General features: G+C 37.1%; 1 protein-coding gene across 2 annotated transcripts; it reads left to right on the top strand.

Moving 5' to 3' along the window:
- The first annotated feature begins 6414 nt into the window (after window positions 1-6414).
- C3H2orf69 (chromosome 3 C2orf69 homolog) lies at window positions 6415-21077 on the top strand. Of its 2 annotated transcripts, XR_003906537.1 has the most exons (3): window positions 6415-6875; window positions 15687-17649; window positions 20207-21077. XR_003906537.1 is itself a non-coding variant. In XM_029934143.1 (2 exons), the coding sequence occupies exons 1-2, from the start codon at window positions 6537-6539 to the stop codon at window positions 16509-16511; spliced, it is 1164 nt and encodes a 387-aa protein (XP_029790003.1). In that variant the 5' UTR covers window positions 6415-6536; the 3' UTR covers window positions 16512-20967. The 2 variants fall into 2 exon arrangements, 1 of the variants encoding a protein (XP_029790003.1); XM_029934143.1 differs by having other exon boundaries at window positions 15687-20967.
- Window positions 21078-22105: the final 1028 nt, after the last annotated feature.

Genomic DNA, 22105 nt, shown 5'->3' with positions numbered 1-22105 from the left:
CTTGAGTGTGGGCTACACTTAGTGAGTCTCCTTCCTCCCCAGCTCTATGCAACTACTTCTGTACTATAGATGTGCTATTTCCAGATACCTCATATAAACAGATTCATACAATATGTGGTCATTTGAAACTAGCATTTGCCACTTAGCATAATGTTTTCAAGGATAATCGATGTTATAGCATGTATCAGCAATTTATTCTTTATTATTGAATAATATTTCATTGTATGGCTATATTTCATGTTATTTATTCATTCATCAGTGAATGGACATTTTATTGTTTCACTTTTTGGGTGTCTTGAGTAATGCTACTATGAACATTTATAAACAAGTTGCTACCTGGATATGTTTTCATTTTTCTTGAATATGTATCTAGGAGTGAAATTTCTGGGCCACATGGCAAATCTATGTTTAACCTTCAAAAACTGCTAAACTGTTTCCTAAGCAGCTTCCCCATTTCTACCAGCAGTGCTTGACAGTTCCCCAATTTGTCCACATTACAATCATTACTAGTTATTATTTATATATTTTTTTATTATAGTCATCCTAGTGGGTATAAAGTGGGATCTTTTGTGCTTTTGATCTGCATTTCCCTAGTGGCTAGTTGAGGATTTTTCATGTCCTTATTGTCTCTTTATAGATTTTCTCTGAAATATCAGATCTGTTATGCCCAGATCGCAATATCCCCAGAGACCAGAGACCACCAGGGAGACCACATGCAAAAGCAAAGGGCGTTTTATTCGGGCTTAAGCTCGGGCTCACAGATTTCACCAGCGCAGTGGATCCGTGCTGAGAGCCCCAAACAAGGGCTGAGCAGGGTTTTTATGGGGCTTGGGAAGGGGGAGTTACAAGAAATTGTGACATAGGTACAGTGATCCAATTATTACCATACAACAGCATTGGCAACAATTTTAACCATACACATTGTCCAGAGTGTTCGTTACGTTTGGCGGGACCCAATCACAAAATTTAAAGTATCTTTGAAATTAATCAATTACAGAGTGGACCCAGGGCTTCCTCTGGCGACTAATGGGTTAATTTTAGCATTAGGCAACCAAGTACTATCTATAATCCTCATCTACAGACCTCACCCTTAGGAATGTGGAAAGTGGTAGCCGGGCCTTTCTTATCTGGGTGTTACAAGGGTGGTCTCTCCTGCCTTGGGCAATGTGTAACTGCCTGATAGTTTCGGGGAAACTGAAACTTAGGCCTTCTAGTTCAGAGGGGAAACTTAAAGCCTGTCATGGAGTCAGTTTGGTTTAGACCTGTGTCCTTTCAGATCCTTTGCCCATTTTAAAAACTGGGTTGTCTTTTTATTGTTAAGTGGTAAGTATTCTTTATATATTTTAGATACAAGTTCCTTACCAAGTATGTGGCTTCCAAATATTTTCTCACATTTGATGGGTTGTTTTTTTCACTTTTTACTGGTGTTCTTTGGGTCATCGAGGGTTTTTTATTTAGATGAAGTCCAACTTACCAGTTTTTTTTCTTTTGACTCTTGTGCTTTTGATGTCATGTCTAAAAAAGCTTTAGTTAATGCAAGGTCATGATTTACTCCTATTTTTTTCTCCTAAGAGTATTGTAGTCTCAGTGCATACATTTAGGTCTATGATCCATTTTGAGTTAATTTTTATGTCTTATGTAAGAAAGGCGTCCAACGTCATTCTTTTGCATGTGGCTATTCAGTTGCCCCAGCACCACTTGTTGAAAAGACTTGTTTCTTCCTTGAATTTTCTTGGCACCCATGTTGAAAATCAATTCACCATAAATTTAGTTTATTTTGGAATTCTCAATTCTGTTCCATTGGTTTTATATATATCCTTATGCCAGTACAACATTGTTTTGATTATCGTACCTTTGTAATAAGTTTGAAAATGGGAGAATTATGAGCCTTCCAACTTTGATCATATTGTTTCAAGACTATTTTGACTATTTTGGGTCCTTTGCATTTTCATCTGCATTCTAGGATCAGCTTGTACATTTATGCAAAAAAGGCAGCTGAGATTTTGATAGGGATTACCTTGAGTCTGTAAATCAACCTCAAGAGAATTGCCATCTTAACAATATTTTCTGATCCACAAACATGAGTCTTTCCATTTATTTAAGTCTTTAATTTCCTTCAACAATGTTTTGTAGCTTTCAGTATACAAGTTCTTCATCTCTTTCATTAAACTTATGCCTATTTATTCTTTTTGATGCTATTAGAAATGGAATTTTAATTTCACTTTTATATTGTTCATCGCTAGAGTATAGAAATATGATTGATTGTTGTATATTGATCTTGCATCCTACATCTTTGTTGAACTTTTTTTATTATTTCCAATAGTTCTTAGTGGATTTCTTAGAATTTTCTATACACAGGATCATGTTGTCTACATGGTTTTGCTTCTTCCTTTCCAATCTGATGGTTTTTGTTTCCTTTTATTGCCTAACTGCCCTGACTAGAACCTCTAGTACAGTGTTGATTGGAAGAGGCAAGAGTAGACATCTTTATCTTGTTCCTGATTCTGAGAGAGCAAACATTCAGTCTTTCACCATTAAAAATGATGTTAGCTGTGTGCTTTTCGTAGATGTCCTTTATTTGGTTGAAAATGTCCCTTCTCTTTCATAGTTTGTTGAAAAAAATTTTCTAAACCATGAAACAGTGTTGGATTTTTGTCAAATGCCTTTCCTGAGTCCATTTCGATAATCATGTCAATTTTGTTTTTATGCTACTGGTATGGTGTATAATGTTAATTAATTTTCAGATGTGAAACCAACCTTGCATTCCTGGCATAAATCCTAGTTTGTCATGGTGTATAATTCTTTTTGTATATTGCTAAATTTGGCTTGCTAGTATTTTGTTGAAGATTTATTAAGTTTTTAGTTGCTATTTTCTAACTTTTTAATAGTGGGTTAAGTACAATGTATGCAAGTACAGTTAGATAAATCATTGCATTTTAGCATTCACTGAGTGCTAAAGATAATCTATAAGGTCTTGACACATAGTGATTAGATTTTGCTGAAGAAATGGATTTTGCTGAAGTATTTTATTTAAATCATGTGCTACAAGATCAGCATAAAGAGTGTCACTTAGCTAGCAATACTAGCCAAAAAATAAGCTTTCAAATCCCCAAATGACTTTATTCTCTAATTTTGTTTTATTAGGCCTTTTGGGGGCAAAATTATATGCTAAAGTTATATACCTAACCTGAAGCCCTTTCCTTTCAGTGTCCAATTTTGGTAAAGAGGCATATTACAGCATGCAAACACCTGACCAAAACTGAGAAAAACTGAAAAGATTTAAATCATTAATGAAATCTCTCAAAGAATATCAAATGGGATCCGATTCAAATTCCATAAAAAATTTTTTTAACCTTTTTCCATTTCTTTTGCATTCAATATCTTATAGGAAACCACATTTGAGGTCTTCTTTTTCCCCCCATTTTCTGTCTTTCTGTATCCATTCATTTTACCGTTTGGTAGAGAAATTGCACATTTATGACCCATAGGACAAATGTGGTCTATGTCTGCATTTAATTTGATAAAATGTTTTAAATACAAATGTAATTAGTTTGCAAGATTTATAAATTAGGAAATGACACATAAAAATCTATGTATCTGATTTCTCTTGAAAAATTGGAGTTTGGAAAAAACAAGAAAAATTTGAGTTTCGCAAAATTTTGCCTTCATTTTACCACTGGCTTGCGGTGAATAGTGACTGCTTCCTTCAAATATGATTATGTTCTTCTAGTTTGCTGCAGTCTTTACCATTCCCTGGTGTACTACACATGGCCAATTTTACTATTTATGATAAAGCTCTAGCCTCTGTAGATATTGGAATTTATGGCCTTTTGATGCTTTCCTTCTCCAATATATATTAATTAAGCTCTCTCAGATTCCTTCCAATTTTGCAACTTTTTCTATTTCTTATTTTGAATAATATAACAAAAGTTCTGAAAGCCCCACAGGATCCCTTGAGCATTGTCCGGAGTCCAGAGATAAGCTGTGGCCTTTTGGGCCCTATACGCATATTAAAATTGGTGTGGAGACCTCCATCTGATACAAAGGAAGGGGAAATCCACACAACTGGTTACACTAACTTTGTATATGCAAGACCTCTTTCAGGGAAGAGAAGTCCATCTCCAAGAGAGAATAAAGGGGAAAAGTGCTGGGCAGTCTGTGCCTATTGCTGGCAAAGTAGAGATTTACAAAATTGAGTCTTCCTGGAAAAAGGAAGAGGGGATGGGGAAAGAAAAGAGATATTACAGTAACAGTAATAGGACCTATGAAAAGGAATTATGTCAATGACTTAACATAAATGACATACATACCTCAACTAATGAATTAAGTAAGAGCTGTTATTTTCTCTGAAAGTGGCTCCTGTAGGCTTATGTAAATCCTTGGCTGTGGGGGGAAAAAAAAACCCAAAAACAAATCTTGTGCTTACTTCTGGTTTTTTACTTGACCCTTTAAATCTTTATGTGTATTTCTTAAAGACCTCAATTATCTTAGAACAACTGGGATAACTCTGTCATATTCAATGTTTACTACAGTTAATCTTTCTAGAACACAAGAACTCCTCATCCTCTTTTTTTTTCTTTTCTTAAGGGGAAAGGCAGGGAAAGGGAATGAGAAAATCTTAAGTAGGCTCCATGCTGCACAGAGCCCAACTCAGGGCTGAATCTCAGGACCGTGAGATCATGACCACAGTGGAAATCAAGAGTCAGATTCTTAACTGACTGAGCCACCCAGGCATCTTCTCCATCCTCTTCAATAGTAACAGGTTAAATTAAAAGGTCAACCTAAAAACAAGACTACATAAATCAAAAACTGCATTTGGAGTACATGTACATGTTTGTGTTACTGGATTACATTTCAGTATTCCTCTACCTAACAAGAGAAAGTAGCAGGATGTATATGATTTGCAAAATAGAGTGAAGACTGGTTTCCTAAATATGATTATATATTCATGATTATATAATTGTCCTCAGTTTCTTTTTAACCAGTGATTTTTAAAAAGCAGACCTACTTAGTAATAATAATTAATTTCTGATTGGTTAAACTATAATGATGTCAGCTGGAACCCAATAATTTGGACCAGAGTAGGTCAACATAATACACCTCAATGAAGTCAGTATAGTACCTATAAGAAAATTATATTTTATCATTTATTCATATGTGTGCTTACTTCAAGACTATTTGTTAATATTTGATATGTGGAGCAAAGAAAACGGTATGTGTGGTAAAACACATACATATATACAGTTTGTCTACACAAACAGTTACAAATTATTAGATAAAAGACATTTCAGAAAGTTACAAACCTAATCTTAAGCTTTTAGTACATGCAGGGCTGTATGACCTTAATCTTATGGGAACCAGGGAGGTGTTAGTTTTGTTTTTTTAAACTCTTTATGACTGAAGTGCTCCTTTTTAGGTTATTTGTAAACAATGAAGGTGTACAATGTGTGCTCAAGGCAGAAACAGAGTCCATGTTTGAGATTTTGCTGCCTCTGGTAAATGTTAATGTATGGCTTCCCGGAGACCCCATGAGCAGGCCCACAAACGTTAAAAGTTGAAAATTCCCTTTATTGTATCAACTCCTGACCTACAGTAAGGCCAGTAAGTAAGTAAATGTTGGCTGCAATTTTTACAATCACAGCTAATACTGTCTCCTGTAGGGCTCTTGCAGCTCCTGGCCCACAAGCACCTCAGGTTTAGAATACTTGCACCTTCCCACTCCCCTTCCTGTCTTTAGCATACATTTGGCAAATCTTACTCTAACACACCTGGCCACAGATGGTTGTTGGACACCTATCACTTTCCTATGTCCGAAGTGGTTTTTGAAAACCCTAAAATAGCAAATCCCATTGGCTGCAAACACCAAGGACAACAATTGTGTAACAGCTAATGCCTTGCCCCATTTTTCCTGTTCCAACTCAGGTGCCCTGTTCCCCAGTGCAGTCAAAGGTGCATTAGATTTGGTATCTAACCACAAGTTCTTATCAACCTAGAAATCTTCGTTTATCTACAAAGAAAACTCCAGCTTGTGAGAAAAGGGAGATTCCCTTCGTTCAACCATCAAAGAACTATAAAAAGAAACCCTTCACCTGCAAGGTGAGCCTAGCGAAACGGGAGTATAGCATACTCAACCCTCTCCCCAGTTACTGGGCAGCGACCTTCGAGTCACTCCTACTGCAGCGCGTACGCTACAACGCAGCCCGTCTTTCAGAGGCCTGACCTCGTGCTCTCTTCTTTGCTCTCCTCCAGCTCTACCTCAGACTTCCGTTCGAACTTCCCGGGCACAGCAGAACCCACCAATCACAAACGTCTTTCCTAGGGCCACGCCCCCCGCCCCCTCCGGGAGCAGAGGCGGATTTCGTGCCCACCCCTCCTTCCCTCACGCACGCTGCGCGCCGCGGACGTCGGCCTCTGACGCCGTCGTCGCCCCGCGCCGAGTCCCGCCCGGGCCGCTCCAGCCGACCGTTGGGCGGCCTGCCGATGTCCCTCCCTCAGGACCTCCCCCTACCCCCGAATCGCTCTCGCGGCAGCGACCCATGTGGGAGTTCAGGCTCCTGCGGTCGCCACCGCTGCTGCTCCTCCTGCCGCCGCTCAGCCTCGGAATCGCCGCGTCCCGCTCGCAGGCCGACACCATGAACCTGGGCGGCGGCAGCGGTGCGCGGTCCTCCCCGTCGGCGGAGGGGCGCCGGCCGCAGTGCCTGCAGCTGTCCACGGTGCCGGGAGCCGACCCGCAGCGCAGCAACGAGTTGCTCCTGCTGGCGGCGGAGACCACCCGGGAGGGCCCGGAACGGCGGGCCCTCCCTGGGGACCCGGCGAAGGAGGAGCCGCAGCCAGCGCCCCAGCATCACGTTCTCTATTTCCCAGGGGATGTGCAGGTAACCTGGGGCCTGCCTGGACACCTGTTCCTTCCTCGTGTGCATATGCGAATTCCCTCAATTTCCCCCTCGTACTAGTGCCCGGTTCCTTGCAGCTCCTGAACACACCCACACTGGCACTCACGGCCTGGCTCTTCCGTTACTCCACGAAATCCCAAACCGCCCCTGCCACACACCTGACCCTCTGCTTCTGGAGCCCCAGAGGGAAGGCGTCCTTGGAGGGTTACGACCTCGAAAGAGCCAGCTGTTAGTCCAGGCTTCGACGGGGTGGAATTTGAGACAGAAGTAATGAGACACGTAATGTATATTCATTCTATAACTTAGTGTCTCAGAAGTGGAGTGTGTGTGTGTGTTAGGAGACAGGGATGATATGTAAATTAATTTATTAAGGGTTCCGAAAATTCTGGCAGTAATTCAAAAGCAAACAAGAAAAAAATTACAAGGGTATCATACATTCAGTAACCCTAGAAAGAGAAAGAAAAGGGTTAGTAATTGCTAAGCATGTCAATATTTTGATGCTCACGTAAATTCTCTACTTTTGTTTTTGTATGTGATTTTATCTTAATTATTTTTATAGCTCCTGGCAAATATTTGTGGTTATTTTGTCCTGGAAAGCTGGGTCTTAATCTAGATCTTAATTCAGAACTGCATAGCCTGATACGCTAGCCATTACTTATATGTGGCTATTTAATTTAAATCAAATAAAAAATTTCTCAGGCACACTAACTACATTTCGAGTGCTCAGTAGCAGCTAAGGTTTGTGTGTGCCCTAATGGACAGCACAAATACGGAGCATTTCCACTGAACATTTCCATCATCACAGAAAGTTCTGTTGGGGAGCGCTGATGTAGACAGCATGGCTTGTCAAGACAACATGGCTAGACATGTTTCTTGACACCATGAAACAATATTACTTCATTGTTTTTGAAATTGGTGCTTTAAAATAGTTACAAACTTTGTGCCCCGTGTCAGATAATGGTTAAGATATATGTAGTTTTTTCTGCTGTTCTTAAAACAATTGACTTGGTCTAATTGACTCCTAATAAAAACTATGAAAAAATTAGTATTTAGATTTAAGACAAGATACTTACTCAATTGATGCTCCATTGCTCAGTTTGGGAAAACAGTATGTTGCTGACAGTGACTTCCAGAGATTTGAGGACCAGCTACTGTGTGCGTCTATAATCATGATGATGATGGTGATGGTAGTAACGATAACTAGCCTGTATTGAGTACCTACTAAATGTTTATAAAGTGTACCAGCCAGAATACAGTACGTCTTCAGATGAGGTCTGAGAAGTGCTAAATACACTTAGAGTAATACCTCCTTTTGTTTTGACATTATCCATTTCCTAATGTAGCCTGGGATTCCATTAGCTTTTTGGACAGAGATACAGTGTTGATTCATGCAGAATATGAAGTGCTTTTAAAACCCAAGTCCTTCAGAGAAGAATAGGATAATGCATCAAAAGGCTTTGAGGCCAGATTGCCTAGGTTTGAACCCTGATTCTGCACTTTTTAGCTGTGAAATCTCTGGCCTATTGCAGCTATCTCAACTATAAAATAGGAATAATAATTTAGAAGATATCAATGAGGACTAACTGTGTGAATACCTAATGAGTTACAGTTTCTTCTCATCTTTCTGATGACCTTTTTTTTTTTTATTGGGCTACCCTTGTGCTCCATTTGTGGACTTTTCTACTCTACATTTAGTCCCCTAGTAATCTCTTTTGGTCTTGTTGTTTTACATACTTATCTGTACTCTGATGACCTTCAGCATTTGTGTATGTAGCAGAACTTTGAACTTACCAATCACATGCACAGTATTGCTTTTTGGATATTAAATAGATACTCAAGCATATCTCAAAGCAAACTTGAATCCTTGCTTTTTGCAAAATCTGTTCTCTTCGCAGTCTTCCTCATCTCAGATAATGGAAGTACTTTTTTAGTTGCTCAAGTTAGAAACCTTGGAGTTATTTTTTAGTAACCTCTCTTTCACATCTCACAATATCTTACTTGATCAGCAAAGTTGCTTTCCCTTCTAAATCTATCTGGAAGCGATCAGAATTATCAGTTTAAAATGTAAGTCAAATCCTGCCACACCACTGCTCAAAACTCGCCGTTAGTTTCCCGTGTCACTCAGAGGAAAAGCCGGTGGACTCTTGAGGGCTTGCATGGCTCTTCACTGGCTTTGCCTTTTCCCATTCTGCTGCTTTTCTGATTGTCTCCTCTCTCTATTTAACTCTGCTGTAGCCACACCAGCATCCTTAATATCACTGATGGTAGGCATACTTCATCTCAAAAGCTTTGCACGTATGCCTGGAACAGTCTTCTTGCAGACATCTTTAGGATTCATTATCTCACCTGTTTCAAGGCTGCTCAAAAGTTGCCTTCCCAGTGAGGTCTTTTCTGACCAGCCTATTTGGTAATTATGTATATGCACAGGATCCCTGTCAATTCTTCTCTTTTATTTTTATCCATTTCATTTACAGTATCAGTTATTCATTTTGGTTTTTATCTGTTTTTCAACACTGCAGTGTAAGCTTCTTGTCTGTTTTCTTCACTAATATATTTATGATGCTTAGCATTCAGTAGATGTTATAAGCATTCAGTAGATAACTTGTTGAATGAAATGGATAAATGAATATATGTAAGTTGCTTTGAGCAATGCATGATGAAGTGCTTGATAAATCTTGGCTATTCTTATATGAAATGCTTTTGGGCTCAGATTTCCTCATCTGTATCTTTGTACTTGATTCTTTTGAGCCTTATGTTTATACATATGAAATTTACACTGTTAAATACAGCTCATCTTTTTATTGGTGCTTTTATAGAATCATTTTATAAAACCATTATTTTGGTTTGTATCATATATGGATTAAATAAGCATCCTTTCTGTATCTTTATTCTTAATTGGGGAACTCCTGAACAGAACAGGGCCAACACAGCTTTGCAGGGTGCCATTAAAAGCTTTATCTTATGTTAACACAGATTTGGTATCATTTGGATCTGATTGTCCATGTAATTTTAAATTTTGATTATCATTACTTTCTTGATGTTCCTTTTGCATCATTTTGTTGTTGTATGTCCTTTTTTATTCTATACTCGTTATATCTTTATTTGAATCAACAGATAAGCTGAGAACATAGTAATTCATATTTCTTTAGGTGCTTTGATTTTGGAGGAGGAATCATTTTTTTTAAGTAGACACTTTGCAATTTTCTTGAGTTCTCTTGCTTTGTAAAGCCTCAGGATATAAAATTATATTTATCTCTCTCTCTCTCTTTTAAATATAAGCTTACAATTTGATGAATTTTGACAAATGTTACAATTATGTAACCACCACCACAATCATGTTATACAACATCTCCATCACCCTAAAAAGTACCCTTGTGCCCCACTTCTGTCAGTCTCTTTTCTCAGCCCCCAGGCAACCAGTGATCTGCTTTCTTTTGCTATAGTTTTGCCTTTTCTAGATTTTCAGTAGGAAGTATGGTATGTAGTCTTGTGTCTGGCTTCTTTCGGTTAATATTTAATGCTTTTGAAATTCATTATTACTGTTGCTTGTATCATCAGTGTGTTCCTTTTTATGACTAAGTCATATCTTTGTATGGATATACAATTTGTTTACTCATTCGGTACTTGGTGAACATTTGGTCATTTCCAATTTTACCTTTAAAGAAATTTTGTTTTCCTAAAGGCTAGGATATGTAGATGACTACGCCCTAAGTGTATGTCCTGGTGAGTAGAAGACTTACTTCTCCTGTGTCATTCCTTTACTACTCACACTACCACACTCACAACACTTCTGATACCTGATATGTCGGGTTTTTCCCCATACCAGGCGATCCTCTTGACACTAGGTGGGTGTCCTCAATTCCGACAGTATCTACCCTGGAGTTATTGTCATATTTCTCAAGTTAGGGGCTCAGTCTCACAGGACTTCCCCCTACTTCAGATGGCAATCCAAGTCCCAGGTTGTCACCTGTACCGCTGACGGACTGGCTATAAATTGGGCTTCCCACGACCCCTTCCTTGGGTTCAGTTAATCTGCAGGAGCAGCTCACAGAACTTAGGGAAACAGCTTACTTACTGTTTACCACTTATTATGAAAGGATGTGATGGAGGATACATAAGACCATCTAGATGGAAGAGATGCATAGGCTAAGGTATGTGGGAAGGAGTATGGAGCTTCCGTTCCCTCTCTCAGTGCACCATTCCCCGAGGACCTCTGTGTGTTCCCCAGCCTAGAAGCTACCCAAACCCATATTTGAGGATTTAAAAAAAAATTTTTTTTACTGTTTATTTCTGAGAGAGAGACAGAGTATGAGCAGGGAAGGGCAGAGAGACAGGGAGACACAGAATCTGAAGCAGGCTACAGACTCTGAGCTCTCAGCACAGAGCCCAATGTGGGTTTCAAATTCAGACTGCAAGATCATGACCTGAGCCAAAGGCAGACACTTAACCAACTGAGCCACCCAGGAGCCCCATATTTGAGGAGTTTTTAATGGAGGCTTCATTGCATGGTCATGATCAATCATTAACTCCATTTTCCGGCCTCTCTTTTGAGAATGGAGAGTGGGACTGAAAGTTTCAAACTTCTAATTATGTCATGGTCTTTTTGGTTGACCAGTTCCTATCCAGGAGTCCAACAAGAGTCATCTCATTAGAGCAAAGATGTTCCTGTCACCCAGGAAACTCCAAGGGTTTTAGGAGCTCTGTGCAAAGAGCCAGGGGCAGGTATATATGTATTTTGCACTTGATCCTATGCCCTGGGGTTTCCTATGCTTCTTGTCAGGCAGCCTTCTTAGGCTGTTATGGTCCTTCTAACTTGTTTACTTGGGATGTCCACTTTATGCTCAACAAAGATGCCCCCTTTCCCCATTTTTGGTGGGAGTACAGCTCTTATCCAGTATGGCTATCCTTAGTCTGCTATAAGATTGGTCCACCTAGCTTAAAACTTCATCATGAATGTCTCCATGTGACATCTCCATAAATGTCCATCTCCATGAATGTTTCTCTCTTTTTTAAAATATTTATTTATTTTGAGAGAGAGAGTATACATCTGTGCAAGTGTGAGGCGGGTGGGGTGTCAGAGAGATTCCCAAGCAGGCTCCTTCCTGTCGGTGCAGAGCCTGACTCCCAGCTCAATCTTACCGAGATCATGACTTGAGCCAAAATCAAGAGTTGGACGCTTAACTGACTAAGCACCTAGGCACGCCAAGAATGCTCTATTATATATGTATTTGTATATGTATATGTATACTAAAGAAAACTGGAATACTAGACTCCAAATTTCAATAATGATTACTCCTAATTGATGGTTTTATGGAGGGTGTTTCTATCTTCCTTATACCTTTGTATACAGACTAAAATTTTTATAGTATTTTATTAGTTTTAGTTTTTCAATAGAAAAATATGCATATTGTTAAAAATTCAGTTTCTTTGAGGTTATACATTGGCAAGTAAGTTTCCTTTGCATCCCAGTCTCTCTAATCTTCCCCATTTCTCTTCCCCAAGGCTGCCTTTGTTACTGATTTATATGTCCTTCCAGAGACATTTTCGCTGATGCAAACGTTTTTAAAAAACACAAATGGTAGCATAGCATACAGGGGAGTTTTAGCCCTTATTTTACAACCCATGTGAATATTCAGACATGTCTATTCTTTTGAAACAAATAAATAACCTTACATAAATTATTTATGCATATATGCACATATACCACTGAGATAAATTCCTAAAAGTGGAGTTACTAGGTCAAAAGAGAAGTGCATTTAAAATTGTTCAACATAGGGGTTCCTGGGTGGCTCATTTGATTAAGCGTCCAACTTCAGCCCAGGACATGATCTCGCAGTTCATGAGTTTAAGCCCTGCATTGGGCTCTGTGCTGACAGCTCAGAGCCTGGAGCCTGCTTTGGATTCTGTCTCCCTCTCTCTCTGCGCCCCACCTGCTCACTCTTTGTCGCTCAAAGATGAATAAACATTAAAAAATTTTTTTCTGGGACACGTGGATGGTTAAGCATCTGACTTCAGCCCACGTCATGATTTCACAGTCCATGAGTTCAGGCCCTGTGTCAGGCTCTGTGCTGACAACTCAGAGCCTGGAGCCTGCTTCATATTCTGTCTCCCTTTCTCTCTGCCCCTTCCCCACTTGTACTCTCTGTCCCTCAAAAATGAATAAATGTTAAAAAATTTTAGTTTTTTCCTAAAATATATATATATATACACACACATATATAGTTTATGGCTGTTAGAAATAAAGGAAAATCACAACTCTGTTTCTTTTTTTCTCACATCCTGTATTCAATCAACCTGCAAATGCTGTTGACTCTAGTTTCAAAATATGTTCAGAGTCTGACCACATTTTACCACCTTCATTTCTACTACCACTTTTATTCAAACTACTTTTGCTTATCAGGATTATCCTTCAGTAGTCTTACTGGTCTCCCTGCTTCAACTCCTGACTCTTCAACCTAGGAGCCAGAGTAATCCTTTGAAAACATAAATTGTTTCAGCCCTCTACTCCAAACCCTACCAAGCAAAAGCCAAAGTCCTCATACCTCCCTTCCTCCCCAACAGTCTCTCTGACCTTGACTTTTTCTATTTGTTCCTGCTACTGGAGCTATGCTACCCTCATTGCTGTATCAAACATGCTTCCACTTCAAGGCCTTTTGCAGTTGCAGTTCCTTATGCCTGAAATATGATTCACTTCCTTTGTTCCTTGTGGTCCTTCTCAAGTAGCTACCTTATTGGAGATCACCTTGTGTTTTAAATAAGAATCTTCCACACTCTCCAAAGCCTTGTATTCTTTTTGCCCTGCTTTTAAAAAATTTTACTCCATTGCACTTAACTACCATCTAATGTTTTGTGCTGACTGCTAGCCACTTGTGGCTATTGACCACTTGGAATGTTAGTCCAATTAAGGAATGAAATTTTTAATTATATTTAACTTTAAATTGAAATCTAAAAACTGATAGTTCAGTTCCTAGAAAACTTTTAAGTATATTTGAGTAACTTGGATGTGTGAGTCTACTTTTTTGACTGTAAATTTTATGAAATCTAAATTCAGATCTAGTATTTCCAATGAAAATTTAGCATCCAAATTGAGATGTGCTATAAGTGTAAATTACACACCGGATTTTACAGGCTTCATAAGGAAAAGAAATGTAGTAATCTCTCAGTAGTTTTTTTATAATGGTGACATGTGAAATTATAATATTTTATATATATTGGGCCCAAAATAATATTATTTAAAGATAGTTTCACTTGTTAAATTTTTAAAAGGTAGCTACTAGAAATGTGTGGATCATGTTATATTTCTGTTTGACATGGTTGCTCTGTTCACTTATACAGGTGTTTCTTGTTTATCTCTGAACTAGAATGTGAGCTCTATGTGGCCAGGAGTTCAGTCTGTTGTGATCCTTACCCAATCAGTAGGTACCCAGTAAATTTCATAAAATAAATGAATAAATCTGAATGAATCTCTTTTTTTAAAAAAAGCTACTATGAATAAAAATTAAAAGGAAAACAAAATTTACGTGCATATCCTAGAACCTGAGTAAAAAGTTATTACTATATATAGAATGCTTATAAATCCAAATAAAAAAGGGCCAAAGTTATGAACAAATACAATTAGAAATCCAGGTTGTTAATAAATATATAAACAAAATTTCAACTTCATTCAAGTTTTCAATAAATCCAAATTAGAATAAGCTATCTTTTGCCTAAGAAACTGAATGAAGATAGAGGAAAATTATACATACCTTTCTGGAAGACAGTATTGTAGTCTGTATAACTAATCTTAAAGTATGAATATTTTTTGACCCAGTTTTTCCATATCCAGGAATTTATTTTTAAAGATGTAATCACAGATGTATAAAAAGATTTTTCTATTAATGTCCATTGCAGCTTTTGCAGATGAAACCCTGAACGATGCAAGAGTTAGGGGGACTGACCCCCTCACACAGTTGAAAAATCTACATATAACTTTTGATTCCCCCCACATTTAACTAATAGCTTACTGTTGACCAGAAGCCTAACTGATAATGTAAACAGCCAATTAACCCATATTTTGTATATGTATTCTTACAATAGAGAGACATTTTTCTTAAGAAAACGTTAAGGTGGCACCTGGCTCCCTCATAGGTGGAACATGCAACCCCACATTGGGTGTAGACATTACTTCAAATCTTTTTAAAAAAAGAAAATGTTATTAAAAAATCACAACATACATTTACAGTATACTGTATTTATAGGAAAAACTCACTTATAAGTGGACCTTCACAGATTGAACGCATGATGTTGAAGAGTCAACTGTATGTAATACTGAAATGAAATAAAACTTAGCATTCAGGTCATTCTAGTAATCCAAAGGGGGGTGGGGTTCAGGGTAACAGCTTTAAAGGGAAAATGTTTTTAAAGTTCTTTCTTGGTCAAAAAGTCTACTTAATAAACCAGTTTTTATTTTCAGTTAGTATGTTAGGAATAGGAGATTGTATGTATACTAAGTAACATTTATTTAAAATTATTTATAATTATTTTAAAGTAAGTTTTATTTTTAAATTTCTGTGGTACTTAGCTGTATTTCATAACCCTGTCTTTTGATGGATTTTTGGATTTAAACTGATGAAATGATTTGTTTAAAATCTTATCAGAAAGTAATGACAGATTTATAGTTTTCATTTCTAGTATGTTAACCATTGGTCATATAACATCCCAATTTCTTCCATAATAAAAATGGGAAACTATTTTGTGGAAATAATTTTATGTAAATGTGTGTTTAATGCTTGTTTCATCTTTCTTACCTTTCAGAATTACCATGAAATTATGACTCGTCATCCTGAGAATTATCAGTGGGAAAACTGGAGTCTAGAAAATGTGGCCAACATTTTAGCCCACCGGTTCCCCAATAGTTACATTTGGGTGATAAAATGTTCCCGAATGCATCTGCACAAGTTCAGCTGCTATGATAATTTTGTGAAAAGCAATATGTTCGGTGCTCCAGAACACAGTACGGACTTTGGAGCTTTTAAGCACCTTTATATGTTATTAGTTAATGCTTTTAACTTAAGTCAGAACAGTTTGTTATCAAAGAAGAATGTGAAAGATTTGAATCAGGACTCCAAAACATCCAATTGTAGTTCCAGTTCTCACACTACTAATGGTTGCCAGGGAGAAAAAGAGAGGACCTGTGAAAAATTTGATGAGTCTGTCATGAGTTTTTACCCACCATCACTAAATGGTGCTTCTTTTACTTTGATCGGATTCAGTAAAGGTTGTGTTGTTTTGAATCAATTGCTTTTTGAATTAAAAGAAGCCAAGAAAGACAAGAACATAGATGCTTTTATCAAAAGCATAAGAACAATGTACTGGCTGGATGGCGGTCATTCTGGAGGAAGCAATACTTGGGTTACTTATCCAGAAGTCTTGAAAGAATTTGCACAAACAGGAATTATTGTTCATACCCACGTAACACCTTACCAAGTATGTGATCCAATGAGATCTTGGATTGGAAAGGAGCACAAGAAATTTGTTCAAATACTTGGAGATCTTGGTATGCAGGTGACTAGCCAAATTCATTTTGCAAAGGAAGCTCCTTCCATAGAGAATCACTTCAGGGTTCATGAAGTATTTTGAGACTACAAGAACATTAATGTACTTGTTCAGTGGAAGAAAAGAAGCACTTTGAGTGTTATAAATTCAGATAGTGAGATCTAATTCTTAGATGCACTGTCAGTTTTTCTGGGGGTTGGGGGAGGACGCACACATTCCTAAAGAGTGTAATGTGCAATAGTATTCCTTGCTTGTGAATGTGAACAGTTTTTAATTTGGATTGGGTTAGAATTAGTTCATTTGAAAAGTAAAAGGTAATTTGTGATAATCCTGCAAGGAGATACAAGACCCTTAAGAATGAAAGTTATGATATAGTCCTTCTAAAATGTAATGAAAATTGTTATTGTTGGAAATACTTTATTTTCTGAGTAGTAATGTTTGGAACTAATTTTGGTGACACTAACGGTAATTAGCTATTTTGGCACTCAAAACTCCATTTTTCTTCAAATAAAACAAAGGCACACTGATGTTTTCCATAATTTTAGAATAACTATACCCTGCCTCTTATATTTTATAAACTCGTAGTCATTCTTCAATGTGCCACACCAAGTGTTTTTTCTCGATAGTCAAAATGTATTTGTTTCCAAATTTCAAAAAACATGTAGTAGTGTACAGTTGGTTTTTAAAAACATTACACTTAAGCACTGTGGCTTAATTTTTAATTGATGACTTTTAGATAAGACATTTTGGAGTTTGTTGACTCTTGACCAAAAACCAGTTCTTTTGGAAAATTGTTTTAAATAGAAGATAATTAGGTATATTGCATAAAAATATACTACAGATTTAAAATCTTTTCATCATATCAGTCTTTTGAAAGAGATCAACTTAGGTGAAATAAATATATAACACTCTATTTGTTAACTGCTCTATTGAAAAGGAGGCAGATTCTATACATCTAGAAGCTTGATTTTGTCTGCCAAAAGAAAGCAGCTCTCTTTGGCCAAAATGCAAAATTATATTGCTGTAAGAAAAGTTACAAGGGAAAGTTTGAAGACACAAATGATTTAGTTTTGGCTCAAAAACTGAATTTGCTTAACACTGCTACATAATTTGGGTGAGGTTTCCTTCTGCCTGTTTTCCTTGACCTAGATAAATACATTCTGAGAAACCAAGATCTAATGAATGTCAACCAACATTGACAGCTGTATGATTACAATAAAAGGTGAATTGTCACTTTTTTATTCCTCCTTAATAATTAGCTTTTTCAGGTCATGATTTAAGCAGGGATTGCCACTTTCAGACTGATAAAAAAAAAAAGACACTGAAGCTTAATATTTTAATAACCCAGAGGACCTAAATTTATAAAATATAGAATTAAAATGTTAATCTCTTGGTTTCTTCCCAGAATTATATTTTAATGACTCTATAATACATTCCAAATACTCATAAGAATTCTTGCTCACCAAATGCTTAGAAATAACATCCCTTAATTCTATAAAGTACAGAATAGTATATCAAAATTTTTAAGGACAAGTTAGTTTATATTGGTTTGATTTCTTTAAATACCCATTTTTGAGACCAAAAATTCCCAATAAGGAAACAAGTCAGCCTGATTCCAGCATTTTATTACCTAATTTTAAAGTACCATGATTGATTGGATGGCTTCTTTCAATGTTTAATAACCCTTGGTTAAATTCATGTGTATCTCATGTTAAGTAGTTGAGTTACTGAATGCACTACTGAGGGGGAAGGAAAGGCATTTATTTCACAGGATTAGCTAAAATGGAAAAAGTAGGACTTTTAGCAGAAGGGATTCGTGTAAAAAACCTGAGGTATTTAAAAATCTGGGTTCTTTAGCTATCTAGTCATGACTGCTTAACTATAATTGTTATGTGTTCAATGGACGTTAAGAATAACTCACTGGACACCCGGAACTGCCGCTACAACAGGAAGAGAGTGTTGAAAGTAGAAATATTTTCTTGAATGAAAATATATTCCAGTTGATCCATATTCAAATATTTATGACTTTCAATTTGTTCTTTCTCTGCATTTGTTTAAAACTATTGTAAACGTTAGTGTATCTTTTTGATTGTGCCTTTGTGTTTGTGTCATGAGAATCAACTGAGAAGTCATACAGATAATGTGAAAGTTGTTACCACCACAGCATGAATGTACAATTGTATTAAATTTAATCCGGAGAAGTCTGTTTGGATGTGCTTTATGTTACTAGATCTGTGAAAATTTCAGATTGTTACTTCGAAGGAAGCTATTTCTCTTCACTTTGCCAGTTTAGGTTTGTATATGTTTCCATTAACCTTCCATGTCTTGTCATCTGATCAACTTTGAGCCTTTTCTGTAAAAATACATTTCTTCTTTAAGTTGCCCCACAAAAATTTGCTTTATTTCCATTTCTTTTGCTGAATTTCTTGCGGGGAAAATCTCTAAAAAATAAGTAGGTTTTTCCTTTCATGTGGTAGTCATTTAAGGTAACTGTATTTCTTTTGCTCTCCTTAAGAGTCTTTGTTAAAATACGTTGTCTGCTTTTCATTTCATTCATGTAATGATATCGAAGCACCCACCCAGGGCAAGAAAGATACAGGCACGGACAAAACAGTCCCAAGCATTTGAGTATGGAAATGTGTAACAGACTAAGGCTTAAAAGTGAAAATATGAAACAAAAGGTAGTATTCTTAAGAGCTATTCTGTTATACTTCATTTAAGGGCCATAGAGGATAAGACTGACACGTAGATAGACCTCATCTGTAAATTCAGGTTGGTCAAGTAGCTCTTTGTGGTAGAGACAGGCACTCGCTTAGGATGGCCATTTTAGTATCCCAATTAATGGAGCTTTTAAAAATAGAATACAACCTGGGTGCGTTTAAAACACTAACCACTCATAGCCTGTGTGCTTGCAGCAAGGCTAAGGTAACAGCAGGGATGTGTGAGCGACCGCTGGTTGGCAGCGGCTCCTCACCACGTCTGGTCTCAGCACTGGAGAAAGGAGTCCCCGTGGTACGGCTCCAACCCCACGCACACCTCACTCCAGCTTCCTGCATTTTGCTTTTTATCAACGTCTCAGGTTCAGCTTTGATGTGTGTTGGCAACTTCAGATAGACGAGAGAAAAGCCTCCTCACCGAGGTTCTTTCCAAATGTTTCCATAACTGCTCTTCAAAAGGGTGGAAAGATCAGAGGAAGCTTTGTTGACTTTATTTCCCTTTTTAAAACTATGAGTGACAAGTTTTAAGTCAATTACTGAATAATAGAATTCCAATGTAATTATGTGCCAAGACAAACACTGTTAGTGTTCATGAAAAACTAATACAGTCTAACACATGTATTTAAGAGTTGTTTTGAAAGAATGATAGAGGGGCCAAAAGAAAAAGTCAAATAATATATAACTGCAGATTCCGGTCTGCCCACCTAACGTGTCTAACTTCTTCCCAAAGGCCATCACTATCACTGGTTTCTTGTATATCCTAGCATATATGCATCTATGCACATACAAATAAATGTTTATTTACAGCAAGCCTTTGTTTTACACAAACGGCAGTATACTATATCCATCGTTTCCAACCTTTTTCTCATTTAATTACCTTGGAAAAAATTTTTCCTGCTACTACAGTACCCCTGTCTCATTGTTTGGCTGCACATTATTTCATTTTCTATTACACTCTGTTGTTTACTTATTTGTTAGTCTTACTTTGTGTACCTTGTCTGTGTGGTACAATGAGTGGTACAGTGACAAGTTTTGCTGACAGAAAATTCCTTTGTGTATCAGGTCAAGCACCCAAACTGTGGTCGAAGAATAACAAAAGAGATGAGCTACACCTAAGGGAGAAAGCATGGAGAATGACTTATCTGGTCACCACAAATGTAATTCCAGTTTCTGTCACCCAGCTGTATAAGCCTTGGACAATCACTTAAGCAATATGGATTGATAAAATGATTTCTAAGATCCCTTTCAACAATAAAGTTCTAAGATTTGGAATTCCTGAGAAGTTGCAGCTAACACATACTGTTTAATATATATTAAAAACATCTCATTTGGTCTTAATCAGGTCAGCAAAAAAGATAAATGCAAAATAAACAAGACTCTAACATTAAAAATTATGACGAAGGAATTAATTTTAAAACTTCCGTAAGGGGTCACTTCAAGTTTTGTGGATATTACAATTTAATACTGCTGCAGGAGCCACCCCAAATCTAAAAGCACCAGCCATCAACTGTCCCTGCCCTGGAATTACCTCTGTAATTGTGTAGCAACTGTAAAGTACAAGTTTAAAGATAAGGAAAATAAGCTTCAGAAAGATTGTTATTTAACTTGCCTAAGGTCATGCAGTGTGCTTCCCAAATAAACAAACTGAATTCTAGAATGAATATTCATTGGGAAGATTATAATCTGTTTTACTTCCAAGTTTTCTACATGACTCTGGATATCTACTTTGCACTGATTCTCTTTTTTGTGTGTTTATTTTTTAAAAAGAGGCAAAACCAAGGAAGGTTTATTAAAAAGCTGACTATAAATACTGTTCAAACTAACAGCAGTTTTTGTCTTTTCTTTTCTTCCTAAGGGAAAAGGAATCATTAGACTTTCTTTGCTTAATCTAAGAAGTAACCAAAGATTAAAAAAAAAAAATCTACTAATTAAATCTGGCTAATGTGATCATTGCTTTTCTAACAGACTGCCTTTGTACCCTTGTCGGCCCGGGTAACTTCAGTACCCTTCCCAAAGGCACCCAGGAAGTTTAGAATGATTTTCTAACTTACTTTCCCATTCTTGTTTATTGTAATCTGGTTTTCATACCTCAAATTAATCCAACTCCAAACACGGGATATGAATGGATGAACTACTTTAACAAATTATTTTGTCCATAATTAAAAATGCACCAACTTGATGCACTCAGATTGCTTTAGATGATCACATTTGTGTTCAGTAAATATATCTGGTCTTTCTTCAATGAAATTGCAATATAATTACAAAGAACGGCACAGATCCACATACAATGGCTCATTGTCTTCAATGATGACAACATGATTGGGATCTCTCCTGTATTTGTCCTTAAAAAAAGAATTTTTCTCTTTAAAAAGTGGGGAAAACTAATTGGGCTGAGATTTTAGCTGTAGGTATAAATTAAAACAGATTTGAACATTTTCTGACATTGAATAACTGAAAAAGGATAGCCCTGACTTCTACTGAGTGCCAAAAAAAAACCCAGAATTAGATTAAACGTTTTAGACAAATCACAAAACTAATAATCCAAATTACTATCATCTGATCCAGTTCCTCTCAATCCTGACTATAGATCAAAACAACCTATGAGGTCTATCAGATACAGATGCTTTACCACACCCCAAACATACCAAATCAAAGTCTACAAAGTTGGGCCTAGACATCTGTATGTTTTAAAAAGCTCAAAGGAGAAATGTAGTAAATATTGCTGGCTGTTCATCTTTTTTTCCTAATCTGAATCCTAATTTAAAAAATTATCCATGCTGTCCCCACGTATACCTCATGTAGAGGGAGAGGATTCTATTTATAAGCTCCAGGCGATCCACCTGACCTAGGGGTTGTTCTATACCGTTTCCCAGTAACTGGCTCAGGGGTAGACAGGTCTAAGCCACTTTAGATCAATGAGACCCTGGGAAAGCTTTTGCATATTAAGAGAAGGCCCTTGGA

This window comes from Suricata suricatta, chromosome 3, assembly GCF_006229205.1.
Source record: "Suricata suricatta isolate VVHF042 chromosome 3, meerkat_22Aug2017_6uvM2_HiC, whole genome shotgun sequence".
NCBI classification, from domain to species: Eukaryota; Metazoa; Chordata; class Mammalia; order Carnivora; family Herpestidae; genus Suricata; species Suricata suricatta.
This window is presented reverse-complemented; position numbering and strand designations above follow the sequence as displayed.